This window comes from Apostichopus japonicus, chromosome 17 (assembly GCF_037975245.1).
Source record: "Apostichopus japonicus isolate 1M-3 chromosome 17, ASM3797524v1, whole genome shotgun sequence".
Classification (NCBI taxonomy): Eukaryota; Metazoa; Echinodermata; class Holothuroidea; order Aspidochirotida; family Stichopodidae; genus Apostichopus; species Apostichopus japonicus.
The window spans coordinates 9,782,918-9,806,667 of NC_092577.1; the positions used below are offsets into that span (position 1 = coordinate 9,782,918).

The 23,750-nt window shown below is 38.5% G+C and overlaps 1 protein-coding gene across 1 annotated transcript in view; it reads right to left on the reverse strand.

Annotated features, from left to right (window-relative positions):
* Positions 1–7,550: 7,550 nt before the first annotated feature.
* The window catches only part of LOC139985250 (uncharacterized), a 44,297-nt gene continuing 28,097 nt past the window's right edge, over positions 7,551–23,750 (reverse strand). Inside the window, exon 3 of the mRNA XM_071999529.1 lies at positions 7,551–20,840. Coding sequence (XP_071855630.1) covers positions 14,050–20,840 — 6,791 coding nt within the window. The 3' untranslated portion in view covers positions 7,551–14,049. The remainder of the gene's footprint in view (positions 20,841–23,750) is intronic.

Here is a 23,750-nt window from a genome sequence, read left to right on the forward strand (position 1 = left end):
AATTAAGAATAGAAAATTGTCAGGAAGTTGATTCTTACCTTTCAGAACAAAACATAATGTTTTATAATTATAGATGGAAATGCCAAGGTGTCGCTAAATTAATATAATTGCGATGACGTATCTGAAATATTAGACTTTTTACAAAAATAAAAGAAACCATCCACTTTATGTATGTACGTATGTATTTTAGATCCTCCTGCAAGCAGGAACTCGCGAAGAAGCCATCATTAGCTTATCAAAGCCGCAAGCTGACCGAAGTCAGTCTCTTAGATTCATATTTTAACGTCCATGATTATGAATTGTTAATTGTCAACAACTCTGTAAACTGGACGACATACATTAATCTTGGAGTGACTCGAACTCGGGACCTTACGATTGAAAGGCACCGGCGTTAACCACTGAGCTAACACTCACTCTATCAACACATATTCAAACAGGTCTGTTCTTAAAGTGTGAAACAGTACGGTACATGGTGATGATTATGTGATTATTTACTATAGCTGTTGAATAACATATCTCATAGTTCGTAATTATAATTGTATGCATAACGAGGCTTTTATATGCAAATACTAAATACATTCCAGCCAATCAGTCGAACATAAATTAAAAGAAAAATTAGACCACTTTTAAGATTACGGATTTGGTTTTCTGTTATTTTTGACTTTTTGTTTCACGTTCTATAGTAAGCTATAACAATGAACAAGTTTGCTTGTCGACAGAAACCTAGGGACTTTAAAATACCCCTACTTAAATATTCCAATGATGAAACAAAAGAGTTCATCTATAGTTGTTCTTAAGGGGTTCGACGATAATCCTTTTTCAGCAATGATCTTGAAATAAGTTGATCAATTTGGCAACTACAGGAAAAGCTGTGCTCTAAACACATGTTTTTCGTGTTTTTTTCATTGATTTTGACAATTAAAATGACTTATTTACAATTGATAAAAACCCGAATTTTTCTCGAAATCAATTCTCTGTCGCTTTCAGGTATTTATCGAATGAAAATTTGGTACGACGGTTTAAGTTGCACGGGGAACAGCAGGGCCAATGGGAAGGGTTGCTCTATTTTCTTAGCAAAAGTTCTCATCCCGTGAGGGTGGGGTTGTCGGGTCTGAAGCAGCCTCAGAGTATTTAAGCTTCCCCTCATTGTAGTTTTTAATGCTTCCACTCTGTGTAAATGTCTTGTCTTCCTACCCTTATACCAATGTGATAATAATTAACAGTCTGTTTTTGTTTAAAAATGGTTTTGCTAGAAGAACAGCCTGTCAAACACTATATTGCAAGGAGGGACAGATGGGGTACGAAGGAGAGGCAGGCCGGTAAAAACCTGGATTGACAACATAAACACCTGGACTGGAATGGACTTCAACCAGCTCATGGGAACAGCTGACGATCGTGAATTGTGGAAAGCTTGTGTCGTGTCATCATGTCGCCCCAACGGCCCTCAAGCTATGGGACATAGATAGATAGATGGGTTTGCTAACGTACAGGAGCTTGCCCCCCCCCCCCCCACCCACCCGACGCTAGTTGCAGGGCGTGCAGGCCGTGCAAGGTACCGTTTCTAATTGGCAATCCACCCCACACACACACATCTTTCCCCGGTGAGTTGAGCAGATCAGCAAGAAATGTTCATTATCAATCGATCCACATAGTATCATACAAAGATATCGTATCCTGTTCATATCAAACATCCACAATAATATTGTTGCATATTGTATTACCAAATCCACATAGTATCATACAATAATAGTGTATCATAATAATATAATATCAAACATCCACAATAATATTGTTGCATATTGTATTACCAGATCCACATAGTATCATACAAAAATAGTGTACCATGATAATATAATATCAAACATCCACAATAATATTGTTGCATATTGTATTACCAAATCCACATAGTATCATGCAATAATAGTGTATCATAATAATATAATATCAAACATCCACAATAATATTGTTGCATATTGTATTACCAAATCCACATAGTATCATACAATAATAGTAGTATCATAATAATATAATATCAAACATCCACAATAATATTGTTGCATATTGTATTACCAAATCCACATAGTATCATACAATAATAGTGTATCATAATAATATAATATCAAACATCCACAATAATATTGTTGCATGTAGTTTTAACTCGTTTATACATAGTATCATAAAATAATATTTCATCATAATCATATAAGATATAACATCAACATATTAATATTGTTGCATATAGTATTACAGGGTACAATGATATACTATATTATTAATTGTTTTCATATAAATGAACTGGCTGTCCTCATTTGGGATCACCACCAACAAATGCCCGGATATAGCTACCTTGATAGACAGGACTAGTAATCCTGAAGCCATCTAGCAGTATGTCCGTATACCTTTCTAGCCATCAATTTCTTTCCTCGTTTCAAATTTGACTTGATGAAACATCGTCAGTTATATTTATCCGTTCAGTTTCATATCATTCAAAAAGAACTAAAAGAACTGGGGTTTTTTTTTGGGGGGGGGGGTGTTATGTACTATGGGAAGGATCCGGCCGATGAAGTTCTTAGAACTGAAACAAGCGTGGTGTTTTCATAAGTCAGCATTGTCTCATACTCATGAAAAACTGTTAGACCTAAAGTAAGCTCTTCTTAATTTGGTTAATTGAAATCTTTACTTTATCAATTCTCCGTTTTGTTTAAAAAAAAAAATCGTCGCCGACCGAACGCAAAGATATTATTTTGATACTTGAATCAATAAACTTCAGGATCTATAATACCACAACAGGTGAAGACAGTTTGTTATTAAATCAAATATTGCTCTCTTATAGAATTGATACTCTACGATTATAATACAGTATATAAATGTCATTAATAATTAGAGTAAGAAATTGGCGAGGGATAATTTCTACTCAAATGATTTTAGCAGACTTGTACGGGTTGTTTGTACATCATCAGACACGTTAAGGAGAGCCCTTAAGCAGCTAAACGGAAACAATTTAAACTTCATAACTTCATCGGGAGAGATTAAGACCAAAACATTTCATCGCAAGATTCGGAAACAGTACATCCTGAAATACGTATCCCACAGACAGGAAGACACCTGTTGTGACGAAAATCTATGTGACTGTGACCATTTAGCACAAAGTAGATAAAGCTGAAAGGTATACAAAATCGGCTAGTAATAACAGAATTGCCGCGTATAAATGCAACGCCAGCACCCCCCCCCCCCCACGCACAGCCCAAGGCTTTATTCATATGTTTTACATTTAATAACACACACGAATAAAATGGAAACTTGTAATATGCAAAGTAAGAAAGAACGGATAGTACCATTTTGCCTCACCAAAAATCTAAAAAACAACAAGGGATTAAAACATCCCAGGACGGATATCAAGCAAGACTTGTGCCCACCTCTACGAACCTCTCCCCCCCCCCCCAAACAGACCAGATAAGTAGGGGTCTGGTTGCGGGCTTTGTGCAACACTATAATGAATTTCCCATCAAGTGTGTTGGGTTGTTTATTTGCTCGATAAGTTTGTTGGTTCGATTTTATTTGTTTATGGGTTGTTGTCCCGATGTCTCGATTTATCGCTGTATCGATGTCTCCATGTCTCGATGTCTCAATGTCTCAATGTCTCCATGTCTCCATGTCTCGATGTCTCGATTTATTGATTTATTGAATTCTTGATTTCTTGATTACTTAATGTATTCATGTATTGATTGGTATCTTTGTTTGTTTTTAATGCAGCTGTCTGTTTATAGTCGCCATGTGACGAATTATAATTCTATCAGACCTACCAAGTATAAGGATAATTACTAAAAGCAAGTCTCTTCACGGCTCGATCAGGCTCCACCCCCCCCCCACGCCTCTCTCCCTGACACTAGGGAAGTGGACGTTTGTTGATCTGTTACTATTTTTAACAAGTATCACTTTAGGCACAAAATTACTTATAATAACCTATGCTGCTGTAGACCGTTCAAATACACTGCTATGGATCCAGGATAGATTTCTATGCAGTTTTTGATTATGTGAGAAGTATCCCTCTAAACACCTGAGGCTCTTCAATTAAAGTGGCTGGATTTGTAAGTCTACTGCAGAGCCTACAACTAGGTCAGAATCTCGGATGCAACACAACGTTCAATAGGAAACCATATGACTAACTTTTAGAGCCTCCAATAACGTGTTGTTAAATACATTAAAAATTTTGCCAAAAGCAAATGGCAACCAAATGTGATCCCAAGCGTGTGCTCTATTGTTCACATGACGTTAAAAAGAAAATATTATTTTAAAGATGGAATATCTTGAAAACCGGAATTACTCTGAACACTGAGGAGTATGGCCACCCTTTTTTCATTTTTTATTAATTTAATTTTTTGGCAAATGTTTATCAAAACCAAAATTCTGCCTTAGGCCATGCTTTAAGTTTCATTCGGTTAATTGTTGTTATGACCGAATAATAATCTACTGTCCCTCCGGCATTTTTCTCAATATTCAAATCGACAAAGGTCGCTCCTCAAAGTTCACTCAAGTAGCATGTTTGTTTTATCGTGTTTTCAAGTCACCTTCGATTGTAACATTATCTATCGGATTCCCCTTTCATTGCATAAAATAGAAATTTTTCAAACTTGACCTATATTAGGTTTCCGTCCGAATTGAATAGCTTATAAGGAAAAGACGTAATTGCTGCAGGCGATGACGTCATTTTTAGAAAACAACATTATGTCGCGGGTAAATATAAATTGTTATACCGAATTGTTCATGTATATATAACTTATTGAGGTTGCACACTGTAGATTCAGAATACTGTCTGGTAGAATGTGTCCTTTCACCCACCTTTTTTTCTTTCTTGTTTTTCCGTTTCTTAGGAATTTGATAATCTCTCTAGGTTTTACTTCTATTTACAAACTATATCATGAGCAGCTCATACAATTTCGATGATATACTCACATTCAATACTTATAAATGCTCCAAAACAGTAAAGCTTTTGAAGTATCGGAAAAACTGCAAGTATGAATTGAATGCAAATGTCACTTCAGTCTATACTTTAACTCAACTTATTTCCGTCTTTTGTATAGACCTTGTTGTTAACTGGTATTCACACAAATGGTGCATAATGTGACACCTTGTTGTGACGTAGGCTCATAGGAAAAGGTGTTGTTGTTACGTTCAGGAACTTCCTCCTGCAGCTAGTGTCGTTGGTAATACTGCAAATGGTAGAATCCGGTTAAATTTCACCTCCATATACAGTAAAAGGGAAAAGGCGAAATAAATTATGTAAAAGTTGTAACAATTTTGAAATTTTGTTAATAAAATATGCACAAAATTAAATACCGTTCCTAGTTTGTTTGTCTGGTTTTTTTATGAAATTTGTTATTGATATCTAAAAAATATCACTTTATCTCTTATTTTTCTTTGATCTTTTCCCTCATATATTTGTACTTATTTATTCGAATGAAGCAAAGTAAAATTGATATTAATATAATAGCAATTTCGTTCTTAAACACAATGAAACTCTACAATGCAACTTGCTATAATCATGCACACAGAAATTATTCCCTTAATTTTTTTTTCATTTATATTATTTATTTATATATATCTATATATATATATATATATATATATATATATATATATATATATATATATATATATATATATATAAATATATATATATATATATACATATATACATATATATATATATATATATATATATATATATATATATATTTATTATATTTATTATATTTTTATTTTTATCATTCACATTTTTTTCATTCACATTTAAATCTTGTTGGTGAAGGATGGAACTACTGTAACATAGAATACCTTATGATCGACAGTTGCAAAATATGACGAACGACTGAAGCCATCCCCCTTCCCCCCCCACCCCTCAATCCACCAAACAACCCTCATTTGAACATAATGATAAGTATGTGTGATTTAGTGGTAAAAGTATCAACAACAGAACGACAGTCAACGACGAGTCACTCCAAAGTACCTTCGTGACGTCAGAGAAATGTACTGTACAAGACTCTGATGTCCAGAAGAAATATTCTAAAAACCACTACGTCACTACAACGCCTCTTTAATGTATATAGTCCAGTTACAGAGTTGTTGACAATTCATAATCATGGACGTTAAAATATGAATCTAAGAGACTGACTTCGGTCAGCTTGCGGCTTTGATAAGCCAATGATGGCTTCTTCGCGAGTACCTGCTTGCAGGAGGATCTAAAATACATACACATACAGTAGTTTCTGAGAAAGTGTTATAGCGCCCCAAAATTTCAAACACTGTCAGTAGCTGAGTGCCACAAAGAACGGAGAAGGATAATTTGTGTCTTAACTTAATGCCATTCATGTTACTTTATTTTCTATTCGTAGTTCTCGACATTGGTTATTATTTGGTTTTTTGTTTCCTTTTTTCCATCTGCATATGTATCACACCACAGTTAGAGTTGTGTACTCCCGCCTGAGAGTTTAAACATTGTCGGAAAATAGCCATAAAGTGACCTACTGTATTGATTTTTTGGGCATTTTCCAAGTCATCGCCATTCTTTTTGATGCTTGGATGTTAAAGAGGATGAAACAAACTATACTGATGGTCTAAAAGTCTTGAAGGTGATTTCAAGCATATTAAAACATCCTGGGTGAAAAAAAAGAAGTTTCCGCGGCGGGAGCTAGCAGATGGGTTGGGGAGCACTATGCTAAACTTTGAGCTCTTCTGCCTCAAAATATTAACGGTCATGCATGGCAAATGTTGAATGTGTTATGATAACCAAAGCCATTAGCTATCATATGGTGGGTAGGACATGTCAGTTGAAACTTTTATCTATATGCTCTAGCGGCATTGGAAAGTTACGAGTTTAGTGTGTAAGTCAAGAAATTTCGACATTAATAGATGAAACTTTTACAGTCTACTTTCTCATGCCCCTTCTGCGCTACCGTCACTTTTTCTATTAATGATACATAATATGGTATGTGATATAGTATCGCGACCCTCAGATTAATGTACGTTGTCTCCGCACGTCTTGTTGTGTATGACTGAGGCAGATCCCTATCTGGGTCACATTTATCCCACCCCCCCCCTTCCCCCCGGTTTATGTCCCAAACCCAACTAACACCTTAGAGCCATTTCAAGCGTATTTTGAAGGCTCAGAGAGGAGGGGTTTTTTTTCAAATTGTAGGAGGTACGTCACTGATCCACACCAGAACTGTTTCTCTTTCTATTTACGGTTCTTGACCTAAGTGGACGTTTTTGAGGGATCTAGTGATCCGTTGATATCGATCTAGGCGGGTGGGTTCGTCACGGTAGAGGTGTAAGGTGAGGAGGGTATGGTAAAAAATACTTAGATGCAAAAACGGTATTATATTTTGCGACTTTTGTACTGAATTCAAATATTCATGTTTCAGGTGGGACTATGAACGACTACATTATTGGTGGGTCATAATGCCCCCCCCCCCCCCCACATTAAAACTAGTGTAATTAAGTTGAGAGAAAAATAATAGAAAAAATAAAAAAGAAGAAAAATCAAGTTAACATTTTTTTTCGTTTTCTTTTTTATTACTTTTCGCCTTTTATTCTTCAGTTTCACTGATGATTTATATTTCCGACAAATATACAACCAATTTGTACATTATTTACATAAATAAACAATGAATACACATAGAAAAAGAGAGAGGTTATAATATAAACAGTTCAATATACAAAGGGCAGTATTTACTTTAAACGAAAAAAAAAGAAAAGAAAAAAACAACGAACCTTATATGATCCATAATACAAGTGAAAATATTAAGGAATAGAAAAAATGATCAAAATAATAATAATAATGATAGTAGTAGTAGTAATAATAATATTTATAATAATACTAATAATAATGCAATCAAAAAAGAAGTACCCAGAAATTTTATTTCCTTTGTACAAAATTTTAAACAACTTATTTTCATTTCAGGTAGGAATAAATGCTCTATGGTAAACTACATGCAAATAAAAAAAAAGTAATAACAAAGCCCCCCAAAAAAGCAAAAGGTGTTTCAAAGAGAACAAAAAGAAAAAGGTGGTTGCTAACTAACAGTACTATTAATTAAATAGTTGACAAAAACAGGGGAATTCCCTGACGTAATGAAAAAGATCAACAACAACAAAATATTAGTCAAGATAATATAAAGATATATAAAGTAATAAAAAAAAACATAGTAAAAAGAGAACATAACAATATGTCATTGAATCAAAACAAAATGGCTGACAAGTTATAAGACCTGATTCCTTTCAAAAAATGAAATGAAATATTCTCTAAAAGTTTATGATGGAAATAACCCAATCGAAAGAAAGAAAGAAAAAAAAACATAAATTGTTAAATATTCAGGTTACCTGACAAATTCACGACAATTCAGAGCCGAGATAACGGTACGTAATTTGTACCTTTAATACGTCAGATGCCACTTGCAATTATAGGCAAAGCTATATGTGTTTCGAAGGGAAAAAGAAGAACGGTATTGTTAACCAATTAGCTAGAAACTCATAAAATGGTCACTACTGACACCACTTTTAACAAGACAATAAGAACTCATTTCATATTTTGAATAATACGATGGCTTCCTTTTTTTTATAACCTTTGCTTTCATTTCAAAAATTTAAAAAGATAAATTTCTCTATAACGTGTATCCGATACATTCAAAACCACATTTGTGTGTTATCTATCTGTTTGCATAAAAGAAAAAAATCTACCATAATTACACAGGAAAAAATGAGTTACTGATGCCCGATGGCAAACCCCAAATCTCACAAAATGGTCCGCTAATTAATCCAGTTGAACCGAGTCAACTTCCTTTTCGTAAATATTGATTTTGTGCAATGTCATTTGCAGTTATGCAAATTAGCTGAACTCAAGATTGTTGAATATTCATTTTACAAATTAACTAAATGTCAGACCCTTTCTTTTTGAACTTTTACAAAAACCCAGCGTGGCTAAAAAACTGAAATATCACAACCACCAAATATTAAAGGAATTTCAATCGTCTGCTTATCTCTGCGTATAACCCCGCACTTTCTACCATAAAAAAAATGTTTGTTTGGACAACAGATCATTCAACATATCTCAATCTTTTGTTCATTCCTGGTTAAAAACAAAAACATACCAGCATATTGTCTCCCTTATATACACAAGTTCTGTTTTGGACTAAAATGAGTGTTTTGATGTTTTGATCACTTGCAATTGTTATCCAAACTTGGAAAGGCATCTCTTTTCTTTTTCTTTCTGGTTACACTGTGCTACGACTACCAACAGCTTCCTGAAGGACATAACCTCCCCCCCCCCCCACCGTTCTTGATCAGTGAGACATGATCCTTTTCCTAAAGCCATATTAATATGTTGTGACTGACTTAAACACCTAATGTTAAATGAAGAACACAACATTTTCTCACCAAAATTACCAATTTTAGTAATATCATATAACAATTTCTGATCAAACAAGAAAAAGATAACAAGTAGTGAAACAATGGTGGTTACCCACACCCCATCCAGGTTCACAAAGGAAACTCCCTAAATGACTACCTTCTTTTACCCTCCCTGAGTATAGGCTTTCCCCCTCCCCAACCCAACCCAACCCACCCCTCCCCCTCCCCCAATGTCCTGTTGTCTGAAAAAGTGTCTCCACTCTTCAGCTCCACACAACTACCAACATCACACCCCATAAACCTCTCAAGCTCCCAAAACTCCAAAACTGAGACTGAAATAGAACCCGCCGTTTCCCAAAAGCAATTACAAAATTCAGCGAATGGTTCACGTCTGTGCTCAATTTATCGCCACTGTATGTGTATTTTATACACACACACACACATATATATATATATATATAAATATACATTTATATATATATATATATAAATATATATGTATGCATGATTGTGACATTCAGTTTTGCACATCAAATGATACATTACATTTAAGTTTCCATGACAACCCAATGTATGACCACATAAAGGTTACTCTTAATGGCTTTAAATTCCCTGCCATCTTAGTCGGTATGAATCTACCATAAAAATTGCATAATTTCATGTAGGTGGAAAAATTTGAAGCAGTTTATGTTTTGACAACAAAATCAAAAAGGAAGGTTTTTGTTTTATATTTACCCTTTCTATATATTTATATATATATATCTATATATTTTTTAATAAAGTGATCTATGACTATCCCGTATACATATTCTTCTTTTCTTTTCTTACAGAAAAGGTGCTTGCATGCCTGAAGTGCAATCGTTGATCTAGCAGTTGCCTACAATAATAAGAACCCCCCATCTGGTTGTAGCAGAAACAGGTTTAATCGCATCTAAAAAGATTCCATGTGGGACAGGGGGCCATTATTACAATAAGTGTTTGCCAATATGTTATCAACGTTACCTGTGAAAAAGTTCGTTATCTACAATACTACAAAGTAGCGGTTGCCCGACGGACAATCCCCTCCCCTCACATTTAAAACTTAAGTTCAACCACCCACCTCTTGCAAGCTAGCAACGATTGCAGTTACATAGCTCAGCATTTTTTACCCATAACTTTTGTATTTACTAAAATTGATTGATTTAAATATTGATTACTTGATATAAAACATCTCTAAATTTTCTAAATCTTTTCTTTGTAAGACACAATATCGAAACACACATACTAACACTATACCTGCATGAGGTATACCTGAAAACACCTCTCTACGACTCGCCGATAGCACTGCTAACTACATGCGAGAGGTATACCTCAACATACCTCTCTACGACATCTATATATAGCATTGCTAAATACTTGCATGAGGTATACCTCAACATACCTCTCTACGACATCTATAGATAGCATTGCTAAATACTTGCATGAGGTATACCTCAACATACCTCTCTACGAAATCTATAGATAGCATTGCTAAATACTTGCATGAGGTATACCTAAACATACCTCTCTACGACATCTATAGATAGCATTGCTAAATACTTGCATGAGGTATACCTGAAAACACCTCTCTACGACTCACCACTAGCACTGCTAAATACTTGCATGAGGTATACCTAAACATACCTCTCTACGACATCTATAGATAGCATTGCTAAATACTTGCATGAGGTATACCTGAAAACACCTCTCTACGACTCACCACTAGCACTGCTAAATACTTGCATGAGGTATACCTAAACATACCTCTCTACGACATCTATAGATAGCATTGCTAAATACTTGCATGAGGTATACCTGAAAACACCTCTCTACAACACTAATAGCTATACTAAATACCTGCTAAAGTTATAGCAAAACATACCTCTACACATGAACATAGATAGCACTGCTAAATTCCTGCAAGAGGTATTCCTAACAGTACCCTCTCTACACCATGACCATGGATAGCAATACTAACTTCCTTCAAGAGGTATACCTAACAGTACCTCTCTACAACATGACCATAGACACCACTGCTAAATACCGACATGATAAATTTTCTAAAATATACCTCTCAAAATCTATGACACTATGCCAGGTCAAAAAGTTTTACTTTTTTTTTTCTTCCTTCTTTCTTTGTTTTTCTCTTTTTTGATTAATTTGCAAATGATTCACTTTCACTCTTTCAATTCACACCTTTTCATGCAACATTTTTACTTAAAGTGCAAATGGGGAGAGGAAAATAACTACCAACAACCCAACAGCTGAAAATGAGCACTTGTAATTCCATGTCAAGAAAACCACAACCATATGCTACACTGAATTCCTCAAGTGGTATCATTTATAACTACTACATGGAAACCTTTGTTACACTTTCTCAAGACATGTTACGAAAGCATATTACATGGATTTTGATCCTCCTTTTCTTCTTTTCAATGATATTCGTATCTTTCATAAAGAATTTATAACCAACAGAATATAAAAAAAAGTCCTCAGCAATTAACTCACTTGGTTCTTTCAATTTTCTATTGTTTTCCGGACCCAACACATTTCTTTTGTTTTCCTGACCGATCACCTTTCTATTGTTTTACTGAACAAACACCTTTCTATTGTTTTCTTTATACACTCCCATTGTCCTGTTCTTGTTCTCAACAAATCTAGACCATACTTTCTAACATATGACTGTGTTAATTTTCATTAGAACTGACTTCTTGACAACATAACAAACCACATCTTTGAAAACAAAGTCCTTGGGAAATCTCCCTTCGACATCAAAATTTCCCGAACCCGGTATACAAATGTTTTGGTTGTGGTAACCATCAGACCATAGCCATAAAAAAAAAAACCTTTAGAAAGAAGAAGTTATGTTGAAGACAAACGGTACAAAAAGAAGCATTAAGAAAGAACAACCCGCTGAAAACATGACACCATTAAAATAGTTAAATAACGTTGAAGCAAGCAATCATAATGCAATTAAACCAAAAAACCGAATCGAAAATACCGATAAAGAGTCGAAGAAAAACGAAAAATACAAAAGTTTTAAAATATTGAATAATATCAGTACTTTTCAATATCGATTGTGGTAAAAATACAGGTCTCGAGAACCCACACCGAGTGACTAAACGACACCACATCAAAAGCGTGATACAAAACCATTTTCTTTTTTTCTTTTCTTTTTCGTAAAAGGCACGGAAGGGCTGAATAAAATTTCAGTCTACATGCGGGGTTTTATCCAGTGACGTAGCCCTAGTTGGTTACTGTTAGGTGACAGCACAGCACAGGGAAGAGAAAGTGATAGAAAGCAACATTGGGGGAGAAAACCACCACTTTTAGTTTCCAGGTTATCGTATTGTACTTGTTTTACAAGAAAAGTAAAAGGTAACCCTTTTTTCCTCAAATTTTCACCTTCCCCAAAACACTGTCCTTCCTACCATAAGCTGTACCACTGAATCACCCCACTACTGGTAAAATATCTGATGAAGATCACGGCAAATATACTGTTCTTCTCTTTATATCCATAATTAGTTCATTCTGATATATATATATATATATATATGTAAAAACAACTAATCAAATTAATATATCCTTTAAAAAAAAAAATTGAAACATACAAAACTTTTCTTTTGCCACACACCAACACCAATTTCTAAGTTGCTATTAATGGACTCACATGGGATACATTCATATCAAAAAAAAACCTTTCTTCAGTAATTAAAATTGTAAACATTTTTGGAAAGATTTCAGTCCTAACCTTAAACATATTGAAGAAAACCGTTGAGTTATTTCAATCCAAAAATTGTTTTCTAAATTTTGCTGCCAGACGTAGGCAAATGTTTCTGTACAAATGTCGTCAATAGACCTTTATTGATGACTCCCTGCTAGTACTAATAGCATCACCTCTGCATCCCTAGTACTTAACAAGGAGTACCAAGTACTATATCATCAGCAGACACAAGTGCTATATCACTAGTACTAAGTACCACATCACTAGTACTAAGTAAACCACATCAGTTTCAAGTACTATGTTACTAGTATCAAGTACCACCAGCCTCGCTCAACCTTAGTGCCACAATGCTACTACCAAATACTACGGAGGTACCGAGTACAACATATCTAGTCCAGGTACCATGTACAGGTCTTATACCAAGTACCTCATCAGTGGTATCAAGTTATAACTGTCAGTAATCACCACTCGGTAGAGCTTCGATCCTATAACTCTTCGTTCAACGTTCTAACCCCTCAGACATGATTTTCCAACGGTACATTCACAGGTTAACCTTTAAGCTTCTCGGTGTTTCATTTGTAGATGCCATTTATCCACAATGACTACACTTCTTGATCATGCAAGTCAACCTCTCCAATTTCAACTCTTGATATCCAGAACTTGACATGGTGTTGATTTGAAAGGGGAATTACTGGCTTGGATACAAAACGAAAGTGCTGCAGTTTTTGCGTCCAGTTCATGACAGTTGAACACTACATCCGTTATGTCACAGTAACCAGGGTACGAGACGTCCTTCGCACACTTTCAAGACGTCCTTCGCACACTTTTAAGACGTCCTTCACACACTTTCAAGACGTCCTTTGCACACTTTCAAGACGTCCTTCGCACGCTTTCGACAACCTTCAAGTTGTCTTCCTGCCATCAGAGTCCTCCTCTGCTTCACTCGCACTGTCTGTTCTTTCCGAAGACTCGGGGCTCATTGCATCTTCTCGCTCCTCCTCTCGTCCCAACTCTGCCCTCAACAACTGTTCCTTATGCGGAGGCAATTTACCCGAACGTTCCAAGGTCATCAGGTGACCCCTGGAGCGAAGATGTTTTGCTAAGTGACCTGGTATTCGGAATGCGATGGCACATTCTTTGCACTTGAACGGGCGAGGTTCCGGGTCGGTGCCGACCGTAGCGATTTCGACCGCTTCGACCTTAGCGAAATGCTGCTCGGTTCTCTCATGCTTTGATAGCAGGAACTTTGTTGGGAAATGTAAGCAACAATCAAAACAGGTATAATACTTTTCTAAGCTATGTTCTCTACTATGTATTCTGAGTTGGTTTGGCTTCATGAAGCCTTTGCCACAGGTGGAACATTTATGTGGTCCTGTGGTCGATGGTACAGGAATGGACTGCTCTTGCTCTGGGCTGGGCTCACCATTGGAGGTAGGAGCGGTAGATTTCACATCTGTAGGTGTTTCAATCTTGTCAGCTTTTAGCCCTTTAGATGAAGTAAATGCAAGCTCAGTTTGGTAGCCTGGAGAATTTTCTTTCTTGTTACTACTACTACTACTGCTACCACTGACTTGGTTGTTGTCGGTTGTTGGCGTCTTCAATGTGTGTTCCAATCTGAAGTGAGGGCTAGTTCTTGCCAGTGGACTTGGAGAGTGTACTCTTGATAACACCGTTGGTGGTAACTGAGAGAGTTTGGAAGGTGACATGGGCGACACTAATGGGGGCCTTCCTGGGATGGGTGAGTATGGCATCAATAGATTTGAGGATGGAGATGCATTCAGCAGTGACGGTGATGGCGGAATGAAACGGGGGCTGTACGGTGAGCTGGGTATCCCTTCCATCGGGAATGGCCAGACAGGTGCACGTGCAAGCAGCAAGTTCTTTATTGCATTGCTAGTCTCTGGAGTTGACAACAGCGAAAACTTTTGAGAACCCAGAACAATTTTACCTTGATTCAATTTCTGTTTCTTGCAGTTTTCTTCATCATGATCATCATCATCATCATCATCGGATATTGGTTCTACGATGGGTGGCGGTACAAGCAGGCTGCGTTTCGGAAGTGGATTGTCACTACCTTTTGGTGTCGTTTCCAAGTTTGCAGGTTCCTTGCAAGTGTTCCCAAAGTGAGCATCCTTCTGCGAGTTCACAGTCGATGGAGCTATGTGCAGATTGCTGAAAGTGGGTTCTTGACCTTCCGTTTGTCCAAAGCGCCTTGTAAGAATACTTTTCTTTGACATTGTAGGTGTTGTGGGCGATGTAGATGAAAATTCACTCCAACCAGATGTGACTTTGGTTACACTTTCTGAAGACAAATACCCCGCAGGCAATAGGACACCCCTTTCGGGTTTGTTTTTGTCAAATGGAGTGGGTCTAACCGTTGGCAAGGATGGTGATGGCCGAAGCAATGCTGTTGACACTGAGGTTAAATTACTCACAGACATGCTACGTTTCATTGGAGATGGCAGTAACTTCCCATCGATGCTATTCCTCTGCTGCTTATTAGTGAGATGTTGGGTCAATTTGCAGACGACTTCTGACCTCGAGGGTTTATTTAAAGGAGGCATCGTCCTATTTTTCAGTGCTCCCATCAACTCATCTAACCGTTGCTCTCTTGCTGGGTCCTTTTCACCGTCTTCACTGTCCATTGCCGAGGGCGTAAGTTGGGCTTCGCTGAGAGACCTCCTCAACCCCATCCGTTGATGCAGCGCTCTTAAGGTCGGTGACAATTCTCCGTCGGCGACAGCGGATATCGATGTAGCACATGATCCGACTCTGGTTATCTGAGAAGTGGATTCCACACCGAATGGAGATTCCACAAAGTTGGAAGGGGTTCCCCTCACAGAGTCCTCACTGTCCATGTCCTCATCCTCATCGGAGTTATCGCTGCAAATAGAATCCGTGTCTTCGCTATCGACATCTGCAAACTGGTTCTCGTCACCATCGTCCATGTCATCCGTGGCGCTATCTAAATCTATATCCCCGTGAGGCAGCCCCATCTCCTGACATTTCTTGACATGAGCTTTCGACTTCATATGCTTTGTCAAGTTCCCTTTCGTCTTGAAGGAGAAACTACAACCTCTGCATTGGTACGGACGAACATCGGTATGAGTTCGGATGTGCTTTTTCAGCATACTAGGCTTCTTACACCTTATCCCACACTCCATGCAGACATACTTGCCTCTTCCCCTACCTCTGACGTAGACGTAATCTTCGTGCGACTCGTATCCGCCGGGGAACAAGGGTATTCTAGATAATTCAACATTTGATGCATCACTGCCAAGAGATGGTGATGTTTGCTGCAACAGGTCATCACCTCCTTCTGTAGGAGAACTATTTGGTCTTGGTGAGCCTTCCCTTCTCCTGTGGTGATGTCTGTTCTCCTTATTTCCTGTACTAGTCTTCTCCTTCTTCTGCTGTTCCTTTGACTTCTTCATGTCCTTCGATTCTGTGTAAATACCGCCCGGAGTGAAATTGCATTGGCTGTAATACACCTTGGACTTCTTGTTCCTATGAGAGTTATACAATCCAAGATGGACTTTCCACGATATACCGAGAGGATGTTGAACGTGTCTCGCCGATCTCCAATTTGAATACATTGACACTCTGGAGTTCAACCCCTGAGCGGCATACATTGGCTGCAGTCTCTTTGAGCAGCAGTTAGTCACCTTTGTCACTCCGCACATTCTAGCCGACATGTTAGCATACAAGAAGATTGGAACAGTGGGGAGTGTTTGTCCTTGTTCATTTTTGACTAACCCCAACAATTTACCTTTCCCCTTTGTCAGCATATTATTCCTGAAATTCTGGGAATTCGTCCTCATGTCGTCTGACGTTTTCCGCTCCGGCGGTTGAGAACGAGGTGACTTCTTGGTGTCATCCTCTGTAGATGGTGCAGAAATGGAAAGATTAATTGGCACGTCCGACATGACAATTGCCTGCGACACGGGAGTGGTGAGTTTCAGGTTCATCGGGTACGTCGTCGGGGACTTCAAAGTCACTCCTCTGATGACACCTGGTGACAAATTAGTCATTCCTTGAAGATTGCCAGGAGTGACACACATTGGTTTCAGACTGGAAAGAGTTGGCTTTGGCTTTCCTGCGTTGAGCGAGTTGACTTTTGTGGTACTGCCAGGGAATGTCATAGACACATTTCCAGATGAAGAAGGTTCTGTCTTGTTTAAAGATGGATCCAGACTCTTTGGGTAGCTAACAACTGGTGTGACAGATCTCTGCCCAGTTGTGGTCGGTGTGTGTGGTCTATGAGGCAGTGGGTGTGGTGAAGATAGTTTTCCAGGAAACTGCATAAATGAAGTCGACATTTTGCCAGGAGTTCCAGGAGATTGCATGACCGAGCTTGGAGGCCCAATTGAAGTGGGAAACATTTTAGACATTGATCCCACTGGTGTGAGAGGCTTTGATGAACCAAAACCATGAGGAAATCCATGCTGTGGTCCAGTGGGCGTGAGAGCTTTCAAAGGTAAACCTGTTGGGGTTACGACTTTAGGAGATGGACCAGACATGACGAAAGGCATTGGAGAAGTTCCAGTGGGGGTAAATGGTTTAGATGGTGTTGATGGGGACATCCCTGGAAAACTTGGAGCTTGAGTAGATGAAGGACTAGGCAGAATGAAAATTTGCGATTTTGCACCAGTTGATGTTGGGGTTGCAATAGGTCCGACAATCAAGTTACCAGCTGATGTCGACAAAACACTTTCTATGTTCCCTCCAGCATTATGAAAAGCGTGAGCGACAAGCCTTCCTAACTCACGAGCCTGTTCCACAGGTGTGCTAGGTGTTTGAGCATTGGTTGGTGAGGCCTTTTTCATGACCGACTCTGCTATTGACAGTGCTTCTGGGGAAAGAAGAACTCTCGGATCAATAATAGGTTTTCCGCCACTTCCCAATGGCGGAAACTTTATCATTTTAGCTAAAGGAGATGCAACATCCACATTTAATCCTTGATAAAGATTCTTCTCTGCACCTTTCTTCCACATGTCAGCTGTCGGCAAGCCACCACGCACACGGGGTGATCCGAGTTGAATGGTGGGGACTTCTCCAGAACTCATTCCATGTGACAAGCCAGCATCTCGGGGTGATGCCAGACCTTTGGGTGAAGCTCCTGATTTAGGAGTAGGAATGAACTTGCTTGAAAGTCTACGTCTTTCACTCTTGCTGATGTAGGTACTGTTAACGGTACGAACTCCTCCTAGATTTAAAGAGTTGGGTCGTATCAACGCTGCTTGTGCGTCTGCGTTACCTCCTCTCTCCTCGGCGTTGGTACTTATCCGTAATAGACCTTGATGATTAGGTGGCGTTTTCCTTTTGCTGGGCTCTGAGATGAAAGAGAAACTACTGGACTCTGACGACTTAGGGGTGTGCTGAATCACCGGGACACACGATGATGTGGTAGGACCAAATGATGACGATGGAGATCCAATTACAGGTACTGTATCCACAGAACCATGAGCTGCAAAAGGGGACGCCATTTTCTTCAAAGAAGAAGAAAACATCAAGGAATTTGGTGTTGATACATTCTGTCCTTGGCTTGACTTTGGAGCAGTCAGTAAATCGTTTAGAATTGCTGGACGAGGAGTCTCTACGGAACTTTTCTTCATTGCAGAATCTGGAGGCATGTATAGAGTCTTCTTCATCTTCTTACTGAAGAAAACCGTTCCTTCTTCTCCGCCCTCTGCCTTTCTCTTCAGTGATACTCCATCAGGTGTTTTAGATCCACTGGCAGAAAGATTGAGTGGCCCTGGCACAAGGGATTTCTTCTGGCTCTGAGGCATTTCAAAAACGGATCCGAATTGATGAGTATGTTGCAGAGAAATATGTCGTATGTTCTTATCACTTTCGGGCAAATGTAACTGCCGAGAGACTGGTACGCCTCCCGATGAAACTGTCGGTTTTCCCATTCCGACGGTTGCCTCGATTTTATCCGCTTCTGTTGTCGTTGCGACATTTCCATCCTCCAATGAATATTCTCCTTCCCTAAAATCAAATCCAAGTTTTCTTGGCTTCACTGATTCAAGATCTGTGTTGTTGATAATCTCTTGGTTATCGCTGATTAATTTTTGTATCCTGTCGTTTATATCTTTGTTACCTGATTCGGTTTCATCCTCGGGGTCTTTGGTTCTACTCTGAATACTCGCCAAAGCTTCTGGTGGTAGAGTTCCCATCGGTAGTTGGAGATGGTATTGACCCTTTGTCTTAACGATGTTAAGTTTGCTTAGAGGAATGAGAATTTGATCTGAGCCACCACCAACTTTATCTGAATCAGAACCCTTGTGTGCAGACCGTACGTCAGACTTTTGTATCGGTAGCAATTCTTTCGATTCCATATTAACCTGATATCCTGCAATACCAGGAGGCCCTTTGCCTTGAATTTCTGAAATCTTATTCCCTTGTTCAGTTTCTTTCAATAACTTTGAGATAGAGTGTTCTGTCAATTTTGCTGTTTCCTTTCTTGATGAGTAGGATGCATGTCCCTTTAAAGCATTCATAGAACTTTCACTTTTATTAACTTCAAGTTGGCTAGGGGGTATTATCTGAGGCAAGGCCTGGCTCGATGATGTATGACCTTGTTCTGAATTAATTGTTCTCATACTCTCACTAGAACCTCTGAGATTTCCCTCTTCCTCCTTCTGATAATGCTTAGTTTCATCTTCACTCTCCGTCTCCTCGGAATCTTCTTCACCGTTCGATCCTTTATGAGGAGAATCACTAGACTTTATCCCAACTTTTACTGCATGTGCATGCGACTTGCAGTGCTTATAAAGGTTACTCTTGGTCTTAAAAGCAAACCCACATGGCGTGCAAGGATATGGTCTTTCTCCAGTATGCGATCTCAGGTGCTTGGTTAGAACGCTCGGTTTAGCGCACCTATGACCGCAGTACTTGCAGACATGCCTTCCTAATCTTTTCGACGGTTGTGTATCGACAGGGGATGATTCAGTCTTGACATCCACTGTCATATTTCTGGTGGCATTACCTGGATTGAAATCTTGATACTTTGAGGTATGAAAGATAAAAGGAGACTGGTTCATGGCAGACTCCCTTGGTGTTAAACTACTCTTTCCCTGGCTATCGTTATGTTCTTCTTTCTGATGTACCATCTGTTCTGGTTCTGGTTTGGAATTATTGTGTTGGTTCCTTGGCTCCACTGGATTGTTATTATTTATTGCTTGAAGATCTACACTCTTTATTTGCAAAAGTGCTTCCACAGCTTGTTGTTCATCTCCATACTTTTGCTTTTCCTCTTTAACATTACCACTATTATTTGTTCCTCTACCTATTTTCAAAGATAACTCTGCATCAAGGTTCATATTCCCACACTGGTTGGCATTTATTGACTCACTACTACCTACTGCATCTCCCTCGATGACTTCTCTGTGAGGTTCCTGGTTTCCAGATCGAGCCATGCGAGCTCGTTCCTTGATGAAATCGAACTTATCCTTGAAGACAGGAGAGGACTGTCCACCGGTAACTAACCGAACATCTTTAATTTTTGCATTCAGTGATTTGTCACCTTCAAGTTCCTCTCTCTTATTATGCTTTACTGGTTTCTGCTGATTTTTCCTCAAAGGTCTGTTGAGTTCAGAACTCCTTTTCTTTGGCCCGAACTTGGTGCGAAGCTTACTTTTCTTTTCAAAGTGCTCCTTGGTGATCAGTTTCCAGTGTAAAGGCTTCTGAGCTGTAAATGACACAGAAAGAAAAATCGATGTTAAGACGGGCTTACAGCAGACTGTAAAATGTCAAAGGTTAACATCAAAAGTGTATCATTTTGTATTAATATGTACATGTCTGATACACTCCACATTCCCTTGTTCATTTATGAACAACCCAAAAGTCTGAACTGAGAGGCAACCAGATTACTTACAGAGAGAGCACTTACCTAGGCTAGACCTTCCACTATTGTACATCTTGGTGAATAATCAAACCTGGGCAACACTCTGGAATTTCAATGCCATTCCTTGTCCTTTAAATATTTTCTTTTGAGGCATGTCAAAAACTGAATTGCTGCTATTAAGCAAACTTGATCCAGATAAGAGTATGTCACTTAGCAAAACAAAATTGCCATTTGTATCTTTTGGCTGCAAATAACTGCAAGTAATATTTCACGACCAACAAAAGCCTGGAGTGGTAACCAAAAACCAGGGTCAACCAAGAGCTAATTAGATATCCAAACAATAATTGAGTGTCCAAATTTTGTGTAGCAGTTTTGAGGCTCTGATGCTTTTGTCTTACAAAGTACTACAGTTTCTTTGTAAAAAAACTGGTATGCATCATAGGGCTTACAGGTATATAGCAATCTGACCACTTTGCAAAGAATTTTGCTCTGTGATCCTGGTCAAATTCCTCCTTGATATAATGGACACAATTGTTGCCAAAAAGCCAGAGAAAGGCTCATAGCGTATCAAAAAAAAAAATGTTTCTAAGAAATATCACCATCTTAGCTTATTGCATTTGTGGTTGCTTAATAATGGTTTCAGATTTGGAATTCTGTTGGCCTTAAATTTACCTTTCATCTTCAAAAAAAGAAGTAGTAGCTCTAGATATCTTGTACAGGTTTTTCACCCAAACTATGATTGGTACATGGCACACATACACACCATCATGATCACCAATCCCCTTTTGTCCATACCATATATTCCCCAAAACTTACCTGGTGAGGTGAGGGAGTACACGCTGTGAATTCCAAAATCTTACCTGCCCTGACCTTCATTCCCTCCAAAACTCACCCCTTCCCACCCCCTCCCCTCCCCAACCCTCCTATCATCAATTTTTCCAGCCCAAGCTTAATCTCCTCCACTCTCAAGTCTCCCACTCACTGATCACTTTGCAACACATTACTACCATATGTCTAACACACAGTCCGTGAGTACTGTTGCAAAAAACCACACGCACACACCTGTCACTTCAGTAGCAGAGAGTACAGTACTGTTGTCATACATTTCCTTTCACAGACAAAGTTTTCTGTATTGTATTAAAGCTTTGCTTTACCAATCAATTAATGACTCAGTGGTGTTTTTTTTTTCAAAATACAGCCAGGTGTTACAGTGTACCAGACAATACAGCCTAATGAGTCATGCTGAACTGTAAATATTTAAAGTAATTTTCATATGGCAGGCCTTTGTGTTCGGGTCGACAATTTGTGGCAGTTTTACGAATCCATTCTAGAGTACTTTCTCAAAACAAGCATTGTTCAGATTTAATCACTAGAACGAATTAAACTGATTTCGTAATCCATGAACCCTCTTCTCTATCCTGATGGTTTTGTCACCCGGGCTATTTTTCATTGCCATTATATATCAATATATATGCTGAACAAAAGTCCTAGTACACTTATATATAGGTACGTATAGGTACAACGCTAACAATACATCACCTATAATGTGATGTTCGGTATGGCGATTCGCCAAAAAAACTTTGGATTTCAAAAACCACAACTTCACCACAGGTTTCCTCTACATGGATTCCAAAATAACCAAAGTCAAGTGACAATTTGAAGGACCAATCAATTCCCTCCAACAGGGGATAATCACTTCCTCGGTTTCCTCCATTATGATGCGGCGGCCCGGAAAAGTCACAGAGAATACTTCCTACAGCTATCAGAGGTATATCCCCAAATGTTTCCCATAGACGGAAAGCCCAAATTATTACAGTCTACGTTAGTAGAGGCTTTGGATGACACTGACCCAGACAGATAGAGCAAAAAACATGAAGATTTTGACCCGGAAACAACCCTCTGGGGATTAATGAGGAGCACAAGTTGTACAACAATACATTATGGGCAGGCCAAAGAAACCAGTGCTATACATCCAAAAAGAGGGTTTGGAAATATTACTGTACATAGCTCAAAGCATAACACAATACATGTAGCTACAGCATTTTGTTGAATAATGGTTGTAATAGGTTGAAATAATTAAAGCTTCACTTTGGGATGGTTTGCAGAACTTTCCTATCACTCTGTGTCCAAGCCAATGAAGCTATCTTCGAACTCAATTCGAACCCCTCGAACAGACTTAAGGACACCTACTGTATAGATGTTGACTGCTCCTAGGCAGTGAGTAAGTTACATGTACATTTAATTCAGGCCAAGTTATATTCACACATCCCTCTCAATGTGAAACACCTACGGCCCGTGAGGATGGGTACAGAGTCGACCCCTGTGCCCGATTTATACTTTCAAAGGTGGATCAGACCCACAATGTGACTAGGATTAAAAGCGGATCAGAACTCGGACGCAGGGTTTGATTTGTGTTTGATGGCAGGCCTATGTCTCAATATATACACTGTACGTACGACAGCAAATGTGTCAGACTCCCTTGGTCCTTTTTGTATAACTTTTTAGCTTACATCGTTCATTTCAGATTAATAGATTTATGAGCAAGTCAAATCGATACTTTACTAGAAAATACCATGTAGCCCAATTATCCAAACATGTGTTCCAAGAAACAAAACAGTTGTAGAAACTACAAGTGAAGGATTTGCGGAAAAAATGTGTAGTAACTTCAGGAGTGGTAGATTAGTGGGCGTTGCCCAGGGAGCGAGGGCGCAGTGCTAAAAAGTTTCCAAATGTGTAGTTAGGTAGATAGGAAAG